At 42.9% G+C, this 14,864-nt stretch overlaps 1 protein-coding gene across 1 annotated transcript in view; it reads left to right on the forward strand.

The window, feature by feature from the left end:
• Nucleotides 1–6,236: 6,236 nt before the first annotated feature.
• The window catches only part of gpc1b (glypican 1b), a 58,692-nt gene continuing 50,064 nt past the window's right edge, over nt 6,237–14,864 (forward strand). Inside the window, exon 1 of the mRNA XM_054596110.1 lies at nt 6,237–6,759. Within this exon, the coding sequence (XP_054452085.1) occupies nt 6,597–6,759 (163 nt within the window). The 5' untranslated portion in view covers nt 6,237–6,596. The remainder of the gene's footprint in view (nt 6,760–14,864) is intronic.

Consider the following 14,864-nt stretch of genomic DNA (forward strand, 5'->3'; position numbering starts at 1 on the left):
CTGAAGTGCACGGTCAGCGTTTGTTTCGTAGCGGTCCTCTTGTTTGATAAATCGACAAAAAGATATATCAGTTACTACATAAGCTACTGTAAATGAATAAATATTAAAACACCGCAATCAGTGGCCATCATTCAGATTTAAGTTGTGTCTATAGTTATATTTCATGCACTCCACTCCGCTCCATCCTGAGCTAATCTTTGAGAAATTAGTTTGGGGTGTTTTGGGATTTCATCATATTCTAAGATGTACCTCAGATTTCTTCTCCCCCTGTGTCCATGCTTGGAGAAGGCCGGAATGTACGCTGATTACTCAATTAATAACTCAACGCACCACAAGGAGCATTTCTCATCACAGCCGCACCTATTTGCAAGAACGACCCCAAGATTTCAAGGGTCGTTTCCACTTTGGATGTATAATCCCTCCCTGCTACTTTTTTTTCCCCAACTCACTTTTCTGCCGTTCTCCCTATGTCATCTATCATCATATTCTCTCCCTCCTTATCTTGCCTCATAAGCTCCCCCCCCCTCCCCTGCCTCCCCCAGTTTCCCTCGCTATTTCTCATTTTTTTCTCGACAATACTATCTGTCTACCTTTTGCGCTAACCATCAAAATGTTTCGCCTGTTTCTGTCATCATCTGTCTCTGGCAGCTGGGGAGGGCTATGTGTGTGGAGATATGCAGATCGGCTGTTTGTGGAGGCTGTGTTTGCACAGACAGACACTGAGTAAATGGGATCAAGAGAAGATGTAGCATCTTGAAATGGCAAACAGGCAAGGACAGGCAAGAAGGGAAGGCAGGCATTAAAACAACTCTGAATTTAAGTTTTCACGCATGAATGCCTTTGAACAGTAGCAATGAAGGCATCTCCATGTGTTCTCATGAGGAGAAGAGAGAGAAAAGCCGAGATTGCGTGTACAAGAGAGAAAAAAAGTAATGAAATGGATTGAAGTAAAGAGACTATAAAAGAGAAAGGGAAGAGATAGACCCGGTGAGTAACGTGTACACACTCGAGCACTCCGGTGAATGTGCTGAACTCAGAAAAAAGAGGCAGAATCGATGCTATCTGTAAGAGTCTTAGGCAGAGGACACAATGATCTCCCTCTAAAGGCTGATTACATCTGTTGAAACAGCACACTGGTATTTACATAGAAACCCTGCTGATGCCCGGCAGTGGGCCTTGTAAGCTGGCCAAACCTGCTGCTCCCTCCCTGCATCACTGTGTGTGTGTGCGTGTGTGTGTGTGTGTGTGTGTGTGTGTGTGTGTGTGTGTGTGTGTGTGCGTGTCTTCTATCAGATCTGGCTGTACTCTGCTCTTTTCGTCATTAATGTCTTCATAAAACTGTACTCGTTAGATGGGTGAGAGCACTTTGTACTCGTACATTTCCATGCCACAGCATTAAATTATAAAAATGCTCTGGTCCATTTTCGCTTAATTGCATCAACTCCCATAGAGGGGTGAGATAGCATGTCTCTATATATGTTTGTATAACTGTGGAAATCACATGTAAACATGGCTGAATGCTCTCATGTCAAATTGCTTACAGTATTTGACAGGAATGACATCATAAAAGCTTTTGCTGTCACCTCAATGTGTTAGCATCTGCTTTTGCCATCCCTCCAAAGCAAGATTTAAAACAGATTCGGGGAATAAAAGTGCACCTACATTGTCCAGATCTAGATGTGGATTCATTTTTATTCCACAATAAGTTTCCAGCCCTTCAACATTTCCTAAAGCTGCTTCAGGATAAAGACATTCCAGTGGTGAAGGGTTCTGTTGGCTGTAGTAATATTTAATACACCAGCAGGTTTCCAAATTATTCTGCTTGCACAGAAAGAGACATCAATTTTGAAAACACTGAGATCTCTAGTTTGACAGCGGTGATTCGGCGCAATCAGCAATTAATCAGCCAGGGCTACATTCAAGTGTTGCAATCCAGCTGAGTGTGTCTTAAGAATAATTGAACCTGAAGAATATACTACTGATGATTGGTAACGTTACCGTTTATGTACAGCTCCTGATGCCATAGCAAAACAATAATCAATGCCTTAATTCTTTTTGATTTAATTCATACTGATTATATAATGAGGCTATGGTCAGACTGCAGGCAAAAGGGGCCCAAATCTGATTTGTTTGCACATAATGTGATTCAGATTCTAATTATTTTCCATCACAACAGTGTATGAATGTGACCTCAGTGTGAACAGTCATATCAATTCAGTCGATTCGTTCAACTTTTACGCATTATTATGAATCCCACTGCTTTTCTTGGCAAGACACGCCCTGTCCAGCATTCAAGCACTAGGATTTGCCTGCCATCTACGCTCGCAGGTACTGGTAACCTGATTTGTTGGGGTCCTTTGCCTTGACCAATGGGATGTCTAACCTTAACTCCTCTAGGTCGATGTCTAACCTTTATGGATAGCCTCTGCCCCAACCAGCTATGCAGAGTGGGTCTTGCCAATCAGAGTAGTGGGAGTCATAATTATGCAACTTTTACGTGACTGTAGATTGACATTAGGAACAATGCTGTGCCGGTGGGAGTCACTCTGTGAATACAAACGATGAAGACGGCTGAGATGGAGGTAATCAAAGTAGGGACAGTGATAGTTATCATCGGATCACACATTTGCTGGCTTCTATTGCACATCAACTTAAAAACAAAATGTGTGCTATGAGTTATGTCTCTTTGTCTTTTTCTGTCATTTCATAACAGTGACCGTTTAACTCTGGCTATTTACTTATATTGGCCACATTTGCAAAATAACTTGAACAGCCAAACAAAATAAATCAGATCCGAGCTACAAATCTGAATTGAGCACTTAGGCTTGCAGTGTGAACATAGTCCTTAAGTGACTCAATTTGAGGGTGAACGAGGGTGAACATCGGTTAAAGTAATTGTCAAACCCAGATGAAAAACAAGGCAAGCCTAGAACCAAGATCTTACAGGTTCTTATACATTCAGGTTACCGGGCTTTAAGTTCCCGTAGTGGGAAACAGCTTATTAAAGTTAAGCTTACAGTACTTAACCAATAGTGGAGGCTGCCATTGCTGTAGTCTGTACCAGAGGAACCATGAGCAGCTGCATGTGAAGGTCTGCTGTAGTGACCAAACCAGAGCAGGAAGAGCAGACTTTATGACAAAAATGTTCTTGGCTACATCAGAGGTACTGTCACTAGATGTGTGTGGATGAAGAGTGGAATAGTTACTGCTCTATAGAGTTTGGCAAGAGTTGACTGAGATGATCCTGTTTGGCTGAGTGTATTAAACAAACACATTTCTAGTGTCCAGATTCCCAAAAATGAGTAGCAAAGTTTAATGGAGCATTTAGAAAGAAAGGCCGGTGTTGTATTGACATTATCGTCCATCTATCTACTTTGGAACTAAGTGTGAGTGTGTTTTTTGCCTGAAAGGAGTGGTAAAACATCTGTAGTATTTCTGTATGTAGGCAATGCATTTTCACAAGAAAAACTCATCACGCCCTGAAAAAGCTGGCCACATAATTACTGCATGTGTACACTAAACTGACAGTTGCTTAGCCGTACGGTCTCTCACCCCGTACTCTCCTCTCCCGTCGCTACCATTCTGCCTCCCCTCTTTTGCTCTCTCTGGTCTCCCCCACTTCCCCCAGCATCCTGCTGCTCATTAGAAGGCGCTTTCATGGTCAGAGCCAATAAAACTTCAATGGGAGGCAGACTGGAGAAAACATGGCTGTTCTGTGGCGTTAATTACATGATCTCCGCACCAGACAGTGGAGGGCCAATCAGTTTCCTCCAGCAGCACTGCCGACCTATGGCCACATGTGAGACACAGGCAGACACATAAACTTGCGATACGCACACACACACACACACACACACACACACACACACACACACACACACACACACACACACACACACACACACACACACACACACACACACACACACACACACACACGCACACACTAACTGCCTCTTACACAGAAGAAATGTGCACAGACACACGTTCACACAAAGGTCATACGTACACAAACCCATATATAATACCGACAGACATTTCATTACACACACACACTTTGAGGCCACTAGACTTATTAACCTCTGGCCACATGTGTCTAACTGGCCGATGTTCCCCCACAGCAGCAAAGAAAAAACCCGAAGCAACAGTATTATACATAATTAGAAAGTGGTTTCTTTCTGCCGTGTGGCACCATTACACAATTCTCAACTCCAGCAGAGTAACTGCGATGGCGTGCTGCCAGATTTGCCCGAGCGCACATGCACATGATGCAAATGAGCGCGACACTTGACACTTCAGAGCGAAGGTGTAATTCATGCCTACTCATTTCAGAGCAGTAATAATGGAGAGCTAGTGTAGCCATTTGTCTGTTAGTGATACGGGAGATGCTGTCCTCTTTGTTTGGACTCAGCCAGTCATGAGGAACAGACTAATTATAGAGTAACATTTTCTAATGTATTCATAAACAACGTCTGCCTTCGTAAAAAGAACGGTATGGAGGTAGGAAATGACTGTTCTCGCCATGTGGCTCACTCCTCCTCTCATGTCTTTTCTCGTTTCTGTCTTTCTGCTTCTTACATTTGTTTGCCTGTCTGTCGTGTGACGGCTGGTTATTTCAGGCTGCACTAGAGTTTTTCCATGTGTCACTGCGTTAATGTGCGGAGGCATCTCCTTCTGCAAACAATCCTTAAAAAGCATCTCCCGCAGGAGTGACACCATCAAACAGTGTCTGATTCAATTTCACACACTGAGATGACTGGAGAGAGTATTTCAAGTGAGTGAACTGGGTGTCTGTACACAGCTATTCAGGATATAAAGCCTACAACACAGAGTCTCCCGTGAGTTTCTAATATCACATGGAACGTGTAACACTTTTTACCTAAACTTCTGAATATGTGTTAATGTGCATGTCTATTAGAGAACGCAGGAGCCTTGCATTTATGAAACCAGAGCGATATCCAAAGTGTAGTCGGCTTACTCAATACAGCATAAGACCTTTAAACTCAGTTGTTGCCTCACAGGAAGAGGGTTCCAATCTGAGTGAACTTTTTCCTCGCACATAGAAAGGAGAAGGAAAAAACACATTAGTTATGGACATATTGCAGCCATTGACCATGACAAGGCACTGGCTTACTGGATTTGGAACTTGGAACCAGTAGTCACTGATCCTATTAGAAGTAAGGAATGCTGTGAAAAATTTGCCGCATATATAACATGTAGCCTGCTTTATAAACAAAGCATTTCCTTTAGAGATGTAAGAAGAAATAGAAATGCCTCTTGCCAAAACAGAGACAATAAGGCAAACAGCCTTCATGTAGGAAAGGCATTGTAGTTTAGTAAAATAAAATAAAAAGTCACTGTTGTTATGTAGGAGACAGCAACACACCTGTAAACTTCATACTGGAGGTGAGCATAGTTCAAATACACGTACAGAAACTGAGATAATGAAGGCATTCAGCAGGTGACAAGTAAACTGGCTACTGCAGCGGGCAGGCACTGACTTGTCTTCAAATTGCACCGTGAGGAGTGATTCATGCGGAGTGGAGGAGAGGGCCTGTATCGGGTGTGTGGGTGCCGGGGCCCCGGGTCGAGGCCCCCGCCCACGGTTCACCTGTGACACCTGGCTGATGGAGATCGCGCTGTCGGGACCCGTAGAGAGCATTCTTTCACTGAGACCACCTGAAAATCACAACAACAACAACAACAACAACAAACAAAAAAACAAAAAACTCCACAAATAGACTCGTACAAAACTAAACCCACTGTTAAAAAAAAAAACTGTTAGTATGCTGTTATTTTGAAAACGTCTAAAAATAATATTTAGATGAGAAAGAATGAATCGTGTACTCTCTCTCTCTCTCTCTCTCTCACACTCACTCCCTCCCTCCCTCCCTCTCCCTCTCTCTCTCTCTCTCTCTCGCCTCCTCCTCACACCACAGAGTGGCATCGCTGGCATAGCAATATTCTGAGCCGGGAACGAGCTGCGATAGCTGCCGCCTGCGTGCACCTCCTCTACTCGGATCCTTTCGGGTCGTCATAGCCGGTAGGCGTTCGGCCACAGAAACCCGGGGCTGCTCCGCGTCATCGCAAATACCGTTCTATTTTATGACACGATCTAAATGATTTCAGCATTTCTTTCTTTTTTTCTTTTTTTTCTTTTTTTTAATCTCTTGCTTCTCCCTGTCTAGGTGAACTGAAAAAAAAAAAAAAAAAAAAAAAAAGATCCAACAACAGTGGAGACAGGAGAACTGTACTCATCCTGGGCACGGAAGACTCGGTCGTTTTGGGAAGAATTAAAAAAAAAACCCAATAATAATAATAATAAAAAAGCAGCTGTCCTGTCCACATCGGCCCTATAGGAGAGGGGATAATAAGAGACGGGACCTCTGAGCTGTGAAGAGTCGGAGAGCAGCCACACACTCAGCGGCAAGACGCACTCGTAGCGCAGGAGGGATCTAGGAAGGTGGAGGATATTTTACGCGCAGCGGCACTACGGTATAACCCCCCCCCCCTTTCGACACGCGGCCACTTACTTCAGGACTCAACACAGTCGCTGTCGCCTCCTCGGTTAGGATTTGCACTTGACTAAAGTCCACATGATGGATTCCTTCATCATAGCGGCTCTGGCAGTGTGCTCTCTAACGGCACCAGCCTATGGGGACAAAGGGACCAGCAAAGCTCGGAGTTGTTCGGATATCAGGCAGTTTTACAGCGGGAAAGGATTCGCTCTGGACGGTGTCCCTCAGTCTGAAATATCAGGTAAGATCCTTTTTTTTTTTTTTTTTTTTTTTTTTTTTTTTTTTTTTTGCTGCGGACATGATGTGCGCACTATTTCTTTTGGATCAAATGTGATCTTCACCCCCTGAGCCCACACGCACTTTCAGGACCATCTACCTGTCCGAATGTGGCACACAATTTAGTTTGAGTAATGGCATCAAGTATTGAGCTCACTGTGAGGCCCCATGCAGTTGCTACAGTATAAACTCATTGCCACTGAGAACCATAATCTCTCTGCAAGCCCCCCCCCCCCAAGGAATGTTAGTCTATTTTGGGGGCCAAAGTCGCACCTGCAGTAGCTCCATTTTTTTTTTTTTTTTTTTTTTTTTCAAGTGTTGGTGTGTAGGTCTGGACTATCTTGTAGAAATCTTTGTGTGTATTTGGTTCACTAACAGCACACAATTCAGGTTTGCACACATCGCTGCAGGAATCTGTTACTTCAAAATCTGTCTCGTTACCCAGGAACTTAAAAAGGATGTATTTTTATACGTTGCTTTGTTGTGAGAGTGAGCAAACCCAGTTTCTATCTTTCTACCTTTTTAAACCTGTAGTCACACGCATTTCACGTCACATGGTAAAGGAAGGGAGCTCTAGCTCTCGGCTATTTCTCGAGATGAAACACTGCTTTGAAAAAGACATTAAGACAGTACAGACATGTCACAGAAGCTCTGGCTTTTTGATAATATTTTTAGAAACACAGATGCAGGAGCAGCCCCTCGCTTCCTTATCTAGTTGTTCAGTTTCCCTTTCACTCAAAACAAAGCTGCTATACTCAACAATCTTTCCTCCTCTTTATAAGCTGTATGGTCTTTGTGGGCGTAGTTCCTCCCTATAGAATGCCTGACAGTGATGTGACCATGTGCTGTAACCACACAGATATGATGCTGCTCACTGTGCCATTCACGGTCTGATGTCAGACAGTCACAAGCCCCTCTGCAGTTCAGATGATTACACATGTGCCTCCTCTGGAATTCAGTGCAACGCTTTCATACACGTGAACACACACACACACACACACACACACACACACACACACACACACACACACACACACACACACACACACACACAGAGTTTACTGCAATTTCAGGTTCTACAGCATCGTACATGAATGGACAAGACATGAGACTGTAACCGTGCATGCTTACACAATCACTTTCAAGTGCACAGATTGAAAACAAAGATAAATTAGATATGAACTTGCATATTTTTTCATTTATTGCCCCAAAACTGTCAAATTTGTGTATTTGAAGAACTATTTTTCCAAAAATAAAGACCAGAAAGTACAACCTTAACATATAAAGTCATCTCCATATTTTACCAACATGAAGAGAGCGTGGATGATTGCAGTGATTCTCCCTGTAACACCGCCACAGCCCCTCCCAATCTGATAACATACCCTTTTCCTCAAAAAGCCCATCCAGACTGCGTCAGCCACCTTCTCTATGTTGTCCAATTCATTTTCCACAGAGTGCTCGTGTACTGTGACAGCAGATAAACTCCTCTCCCCTGTGAAGACGGACATGTTTGTCCATTAGCACAGTCTGAATGGCTCTGAGACATACAAGGGTGACTTTCTGCAGTATTCACCTAAAGGTCACTCACTCCTAAAGTAGAAACGGCTCTATTTTCTGAAAGCATATGGGCTCTATAACAGCACAGCCCTGTCGCAGAAAGAGCATTGTATCTTAATAGAAATAGCAAGTATTTAACGGGCTGCTTATACATTCAGATTTTAGGTGTTTCTTTGGGACCATCTAGAGACGCCTTTAAAATGCATAAATGGACCGAGGAGTGCTCTTATGAGGAACATGATATGCAATGAAAGGACAGGCAGTAGATCTTTCCTAGTGATTTCACTGAAAGGATAGCAGAGATTATAAGATTTGAGGGTGGGGCGGTAATGTGATGAAACTGTTAGCTCATGTCTTGACGCCATACATAATAAGGCAGTGAGAGCCAGGTAGTAACTGGACACTTCTAATTTGATTGATCGACCATAATGAATAAATCATTTGACAGAATTAACGCCAACCCCCGGTCCCCTTAGAAATCCCCCTTTTTTTCCCCCTCCAAATGTCTGTAATCCATAATGCTTTAAAGATAAAAATCTGTCTTGTCATGACACCACCTATTCCTCTTGTTTCAATCAATGATGTGGAGCTTGCTTAAGCCTCGGGTCAATGCATTCTCAGTGAGAGGGAAAATAAGGGAGTGAGACCGACACTCAGTGCCAGGAAGAGATAGATAGAGAAGTGAGAGCGAGACAGAGGGATGCAGACGTGGATGGATGTGAGGCAGAAAGAGAGATGGAGGAAAGGGGAGATTTGGCTTTGACAATATTCCTCCCTGTGTCCCCGTCTCTTGGCACCCAAGCATGAATAAACGCTCCTCCGCTCCAGTCTGGCATATCGAACATCTCAGTAAAATATGAAAGCTTTAATTTATGCCTATCATGAGCCACCTGATATTTGCAGAATGACATTTCCTTTTAGACACCAAGGCTTGATCAACTTAATGTATTGGCTGGGTCTGACTCAAGGTCACATGCTGAGAACATCACCTCGATTTAGTCTGGTGATGTCCAGTTGCAGCTCTATCAAATATATATATATTAATGCTATTGCACAATAAATGAGATAGAATTCCTCAACACACAAAGTAGCAAATATACTGTTCAAAGTTTGCAAGTCATATGGCCTTTAAAGTTATTAGTTTTCCTAATGTAAAAAAAAAAAGATATACTTTTTACCTTTTTGTATACCTCTGCTCTTTACATTTGAATTAGATACTTTTATGAATATGCGAGGTACACATCACAGATCACTGTCTCTGTTTGATTATGCTCAGCCAGCAGTGAAAGAAGATTCCTAGATATTGCCTTCACATTGACACGCCTCATTTAAAAACTCGGATAGTCCCCTGTTGCTTAGTAATTTGCCATAAAAAGCCAAGCACAGGAAAGCTATCGAGTTAAGGGTGAACTGTTTGATATTGTGTTGATGCTGTGTTTACTGGACCGTGGGAACAGTATCAGTTGTGCAGAAATGAAAAGTCATGGTTCGCAGGTAATCAAAAAGAATGTGACGATGGCAGTTTAAAGCTAGGGTGGGTAATTTCTTTACTGTAATATTTGGCAAAACTGTCCTAATAGCCAGTCAGCTATATGTAGGTGAAGTGCTCTGAGAATATCTGCTCATAACTTTGCTCTCCCCTGCCTCTGTCCGCACCCAAAAATTGCCATAATACACTTTTTTCCGATTCTGTTCTTATTGGCTGCGGAATCGGACATGGTGTTTTGTCTTCCTATCAATGTAACTGAATTCACATGAACGCGCATAACTGACGTTCGGTGGGAGGAGCTACAGCAGGTAGCGTGGCAGGGAGAGGCCAGAGAGCACGCGACGGAATCTCAACGGCTGTTTTCTCCAAAATCGCCCACCCTAGCTTTAACTTTGTCCAATATAATCATTTTTTTATTGGAACCAGCTTTTTTTGTTGCTATTTATTAAAAACGGATATTTTTTTGTATTCTGGGGCTCACCTGTCTCCTCCCTGTCCCGCCCCACCATTACTGTCATGATGACTTATCTGTTTGTCTTTCAGGGGGGATGACACTCCTCATCTCTCCGTTTCTCTCTCTCATCTGCTCTTAAAGAGAGAGGCGCCAGACGCTCTTTGATAGCAGCTGGCAGCCAACGAGTGTTAGATGCTCTATGACATATAAGCCTAAACAAAGACACAAGCTGCATGAGACATCTGGAGGAAGGCTGGTAACATTTCGGTATGCCATTGGCTTTTCCCATGCCGTATTTGTGTTGTTGTTGATTGCCGGTTGCTACAGGCTGACTGTGAGCCGCTCAGTGCTCTCAAGTGTCATCTCCAACCAGTGTTTGGCTAATGATACAGTGGGATTGTTGCTCACCAGGCTTGCTAGGAACTGTTGTTGACTAACGACTGGCTTGTGGCTGGAAACATGGGCTGATCAGCATGGTAGCCAACAGAGAAAAAGTATGGGAATCGTTGGAACACAGCAGCTTGACTGTGATCGTTTTCTTGAAATGTAACAGTAGCACTATAGCTAAAACAGAGCATGAGTTTTTTTTACACACTGGGTAGGAAATTCTCCCCAGGCAACTATCTCACCTAATTGACTGTGGGAAATGATAAGATAATAGCTGCTGGTGTACTTGCTGCCCCCTACACCACTCTACAGCCAGAGGTTAAATGGAGATATGAGTCCACTGCCAGAATAAAACAAAGCTGGCTAGCCAGGCAGAGGCTGCAGAACAAACAGCAAAAATACGAGGGAGCCAAGTTCATTTAAACATTTTATTTCAAAGTACCCAACTCTAAGAATCAGCATGATCTGCAATCCAGAGGACCCATCTGCTCGAGTGTTTATGGTCCAGAGCAAAATGTAGACCATGTACAATGTTGTTTGTATTTAAGCCTTTAATCTCTGTGGATATACTTAAACAGTATTGCTATGTCTTCCACCAGTTGCTGTTAGTTTAGGACCCTCCAGTCCCCCTGTGAGGCTGCTTGACTTTTGGTGGCACCTCATTCTTATCCCCCTCAGCAATGTCCACTCATGCCAGTTAGGATTAAGAAAAAAATGTGTTTGTTAGTACTAACATTCATTGTAAACTTGTCACCCAAGCAAAATAGTTGGTTTATTTTCTTGTGCAGTCCATTAATGAACCAAAACTTCATATCAGCAGGCACTGAGACTTAATTGGTGTCCCAGTTCAGGGAGTCATTTTTATAGTCCTACTGGGTTGGACCCCAAAATACTTTTCTAACACTTTCAACATGGCAAGAGTCTTAATTGAATGCTGTTACATAAATGTGGTGGATTCACCAGAACACAGTTTAAAGGACTGTAATAGATACGTCACTTAATTATTATCTGTTGTGCACAAAGAAGAAATATTCTACTTTCACAAAACACTTAATGTTTTTAAGGAGAGACGCTCTTTTTCATTCATTTATTCTTTATTTGGATCCCTATTACTTTCCACAGAGCGGTAGGTAGTCTTCCTGAGACAAAAACAGCCAAATGTAAGAAGCAGAAAATAAGATAAATGGCCCATGAAACGTTAAATAATGATGGTCTACAATGGAAACAAGACCAACATTTTCACAAATACACAGCAATAAAATAATAATAATAGTAAAAACAAAATGAAAAGATTCCAAAACAACAACAACCAAAATAATATCTACGTGATGTTCTTACATTTTTCATTTATGAAATAAAATGTACTTCGGTCTGTCTAATGTTGGTGGGGAGCATTTTCCAGGCAGGAGAAGATAAAAGAACAGTTGACACCATCAGATGACCATTGCTCACTTGATAAATATTATACCTACGAGCATGACAAGAAAAACAGTGTACACTAGTTTGTTACAAAATAAGTTTTGTGTGCTATTCAAAATGACTTTTTGCATAAACAACTGAAGACTAGATTTTAATGTAGCCTCTACAGTTAACCCTGATCATTGTTTATGCATCTCACACTCATCAGCACGGAGTGAACAATGACAGAGCAATCTGGCTGCTCTGTTCTCTGCAATTTGAAGTTCTTTTGTTTATCAGCCGCACTTTACCAAATGACTCGGCAGTACTCCACATGTGACAGAACAAGTCATCAAAAAACCTCAATCACAACAGTTGTCTATTCATTCCAGCTGCATGAATGATTGAATGCATATTCAGGGTCACTCTAAAGCGTTAAAAACTTTTTTTGAATTGCATATTGACTGTATGTCCGACTGACACAAGCACACTTAAACACATAAAGCCAGCAATGTTACGTATATATATGTTTTTTAAAAAGGGCCCTAGACAGATAAAGGGCCAGATCAAACATTTCAATAAAAGGTTAATACCGTGTGTGTGTGTGTGTGTGTGTGTGTGTGTGTGTGTGTGTGTGTGTGTGTGTGTGTGTGTGTGTGTGTGTGTGTGTGTGTGTGTGTGTGTGTGTGTGTGTGTGTGTGTGTGTGTGTGTGTGTGTGTGTGTGTGTGTGTGTGGTGAGCTTGTGCTCATTGCAGCCCTTCTGGATAGAAGCCTTATCTCCAGCCCATTGATATCTCCGCTGATGTGGTAGTCTTACTCTCCATATGGTGGATAACTAATTGATCGCGCTGAATTACATATTACCGCCTGGTTAATGTGACTCATTAGCCGACTCTGAGATGAGAGCGTCGTGGCTTACATGAAGGTTAACGTCAGCACAAAGCCCCATGCGTCTGTTGGTCTTCCTCCACAGACAGATTAAAGCAACAGCAACAGTTGTTTCTGTAACACAGTGTGCATGCTCATAACCCCGCTGCAGTTTACAGTGTGTGAATCTCTGCATCTGGGCTCCTGTCTGCGCCTGTTTTTTTTCTTTATACGTACAGTATCCGTGTGTGTTTGTGAGCGTGCATGTCTCTTTGTGTGTGTGTGTTTTTCCTACCAACTGAATATTCCGGAGTTGTTAAAATGCTGAAGTCAGTAAGAAGCCTCTTGAAGCATTAAGCCATAATGGGCTGCAGGGAGCATGAAACAGACCACAGCGTGTTTGATGTTCACCATAGAGAGAGAGGAGAGAGAGGGGGAGAGAGGGGGAGAGGGCTCATGGTCTGCTGACTGTGACTTGGGCTGGCCTGGTCTGCCAGGTTTTGCTAGTCCCTGCTCCGCCCTGTGACGGGCTATATGTAGGAAAAACACAACACAAAGAACAGAGAAGAAGAGAAAAGATGGACTTGAAAATGGTTCAAAGCAAAAACGTGTTTTCTGCGCTTCATTTCCTTACTTAATCTGTTAAATACTTGGGGCTGTGAGAAACATGAAAATCTGGAGGACAGTGTGTTCAAACATGTTTAGCTGCTCCGAACTCTGCAAATTGTGTGAACAAGGACGGAGAATTCATTTCCTGCTCACGAAGCACGAGCACAGAAGGTGAAGTGGTCGTCTTAATCTGAATCATTTTTTGTGCAGACGATTTAAGGTCAGACCAACACGCAACAGTCCTATTTCCTTTACACAGCCAAGACAATAGTCAAATAATTACATTGACTCATTTTTGTACGGAAGGACGTAAGAGCTGACAACATGTCACTTTTTCCCTACATGTCCTTTGACTTATTTAAATTAAAAAAACTACTGCAATTTATCCAGGGTCTTAAAGGGTAGGAAATTGAGGTCCAAGAGAGATTGCTTTTTCGGATTTAATGCACTACCTTGAAGTGTCAGCTGCCTTTTTCTGACCAGCATGCACTTCAGCTGCTGCCATCTCCTTCTCTTTTTCTCTCTTGTTGCACTCTTGGTGTCTTTTGTTCGCTGTCACTTGTCTAATGTGAGAGTAGGAGTTCACACATACAGCCTTCCCTTGGCAATCACAATCGCACACGCACACACACGGACACACACACACACACACACACACACACACACACACACAGACACACAGAGACACACAGATAACAGCGTAGTCTTTTTATGTCACCACAGGGGTTTGCAGTGTCACTGCAACAAGCATGTGTGTGTGTGTGTGTGTGTGGTGGTGGTGGTGTTGGTGGTGGTGGTGGTGGTGGTGGTGGGGGGTCTTGTGACTCCTCTTTTGTCTTCAGAGGAATTGGTTGTGTCAAAGGGAGAATTATTCCCTTGTCACTGCAAGCGCCTTCACTGTCTGTGTGTGTGTGTGTGTGTGTGTGTGTGTGTGTGTGTGTGTGTGTGTGTGTGTGTGTGTGTGTGTGTGTGTGTGTGTGTGTGTGTGTGTGTGTGTGTGTGTGTGTGTGTGTGTGTGTGTGGTGTGTGTGTTATGTGTCCATAAGCAAATGAGAGAGCGTTGATTTGTGTGTGTGCCACAGATTTGTGTTCACTCTTCACAACTTCAAAAGACATTTATCAAGAATATTATTTAACCGCTTCCTCTTAATTTGCTGCCATTGTGTGCTAAGCATGCGTGTTCATTATTGCTGGCGTTTGCCCTTTGATCTGTTGCATTTGGGGCTGTGAGAAACATGAACATCTGGAGGACAGTGTGTTCAAACATGTTTAGCTGCTCCGAACTCTGCAAATTGTGTGAACAAGGAC

This window comes from Anoplopoma fimbria, chromosome 3, assembly GCF_027596085.1.
Source record: "Anoplopoma fimbria isolate UVic2021 breed Golden Eagle Sablefish chromosome 3, Afim_UVic_2022, whole genome shotgun sequence".
NCBI lineage: Eukaryota > Metazoa > Chordata > Actinopteri > Perciformes > Anoplopomatidae > Anoplopoma > Anoplopoma fimbria.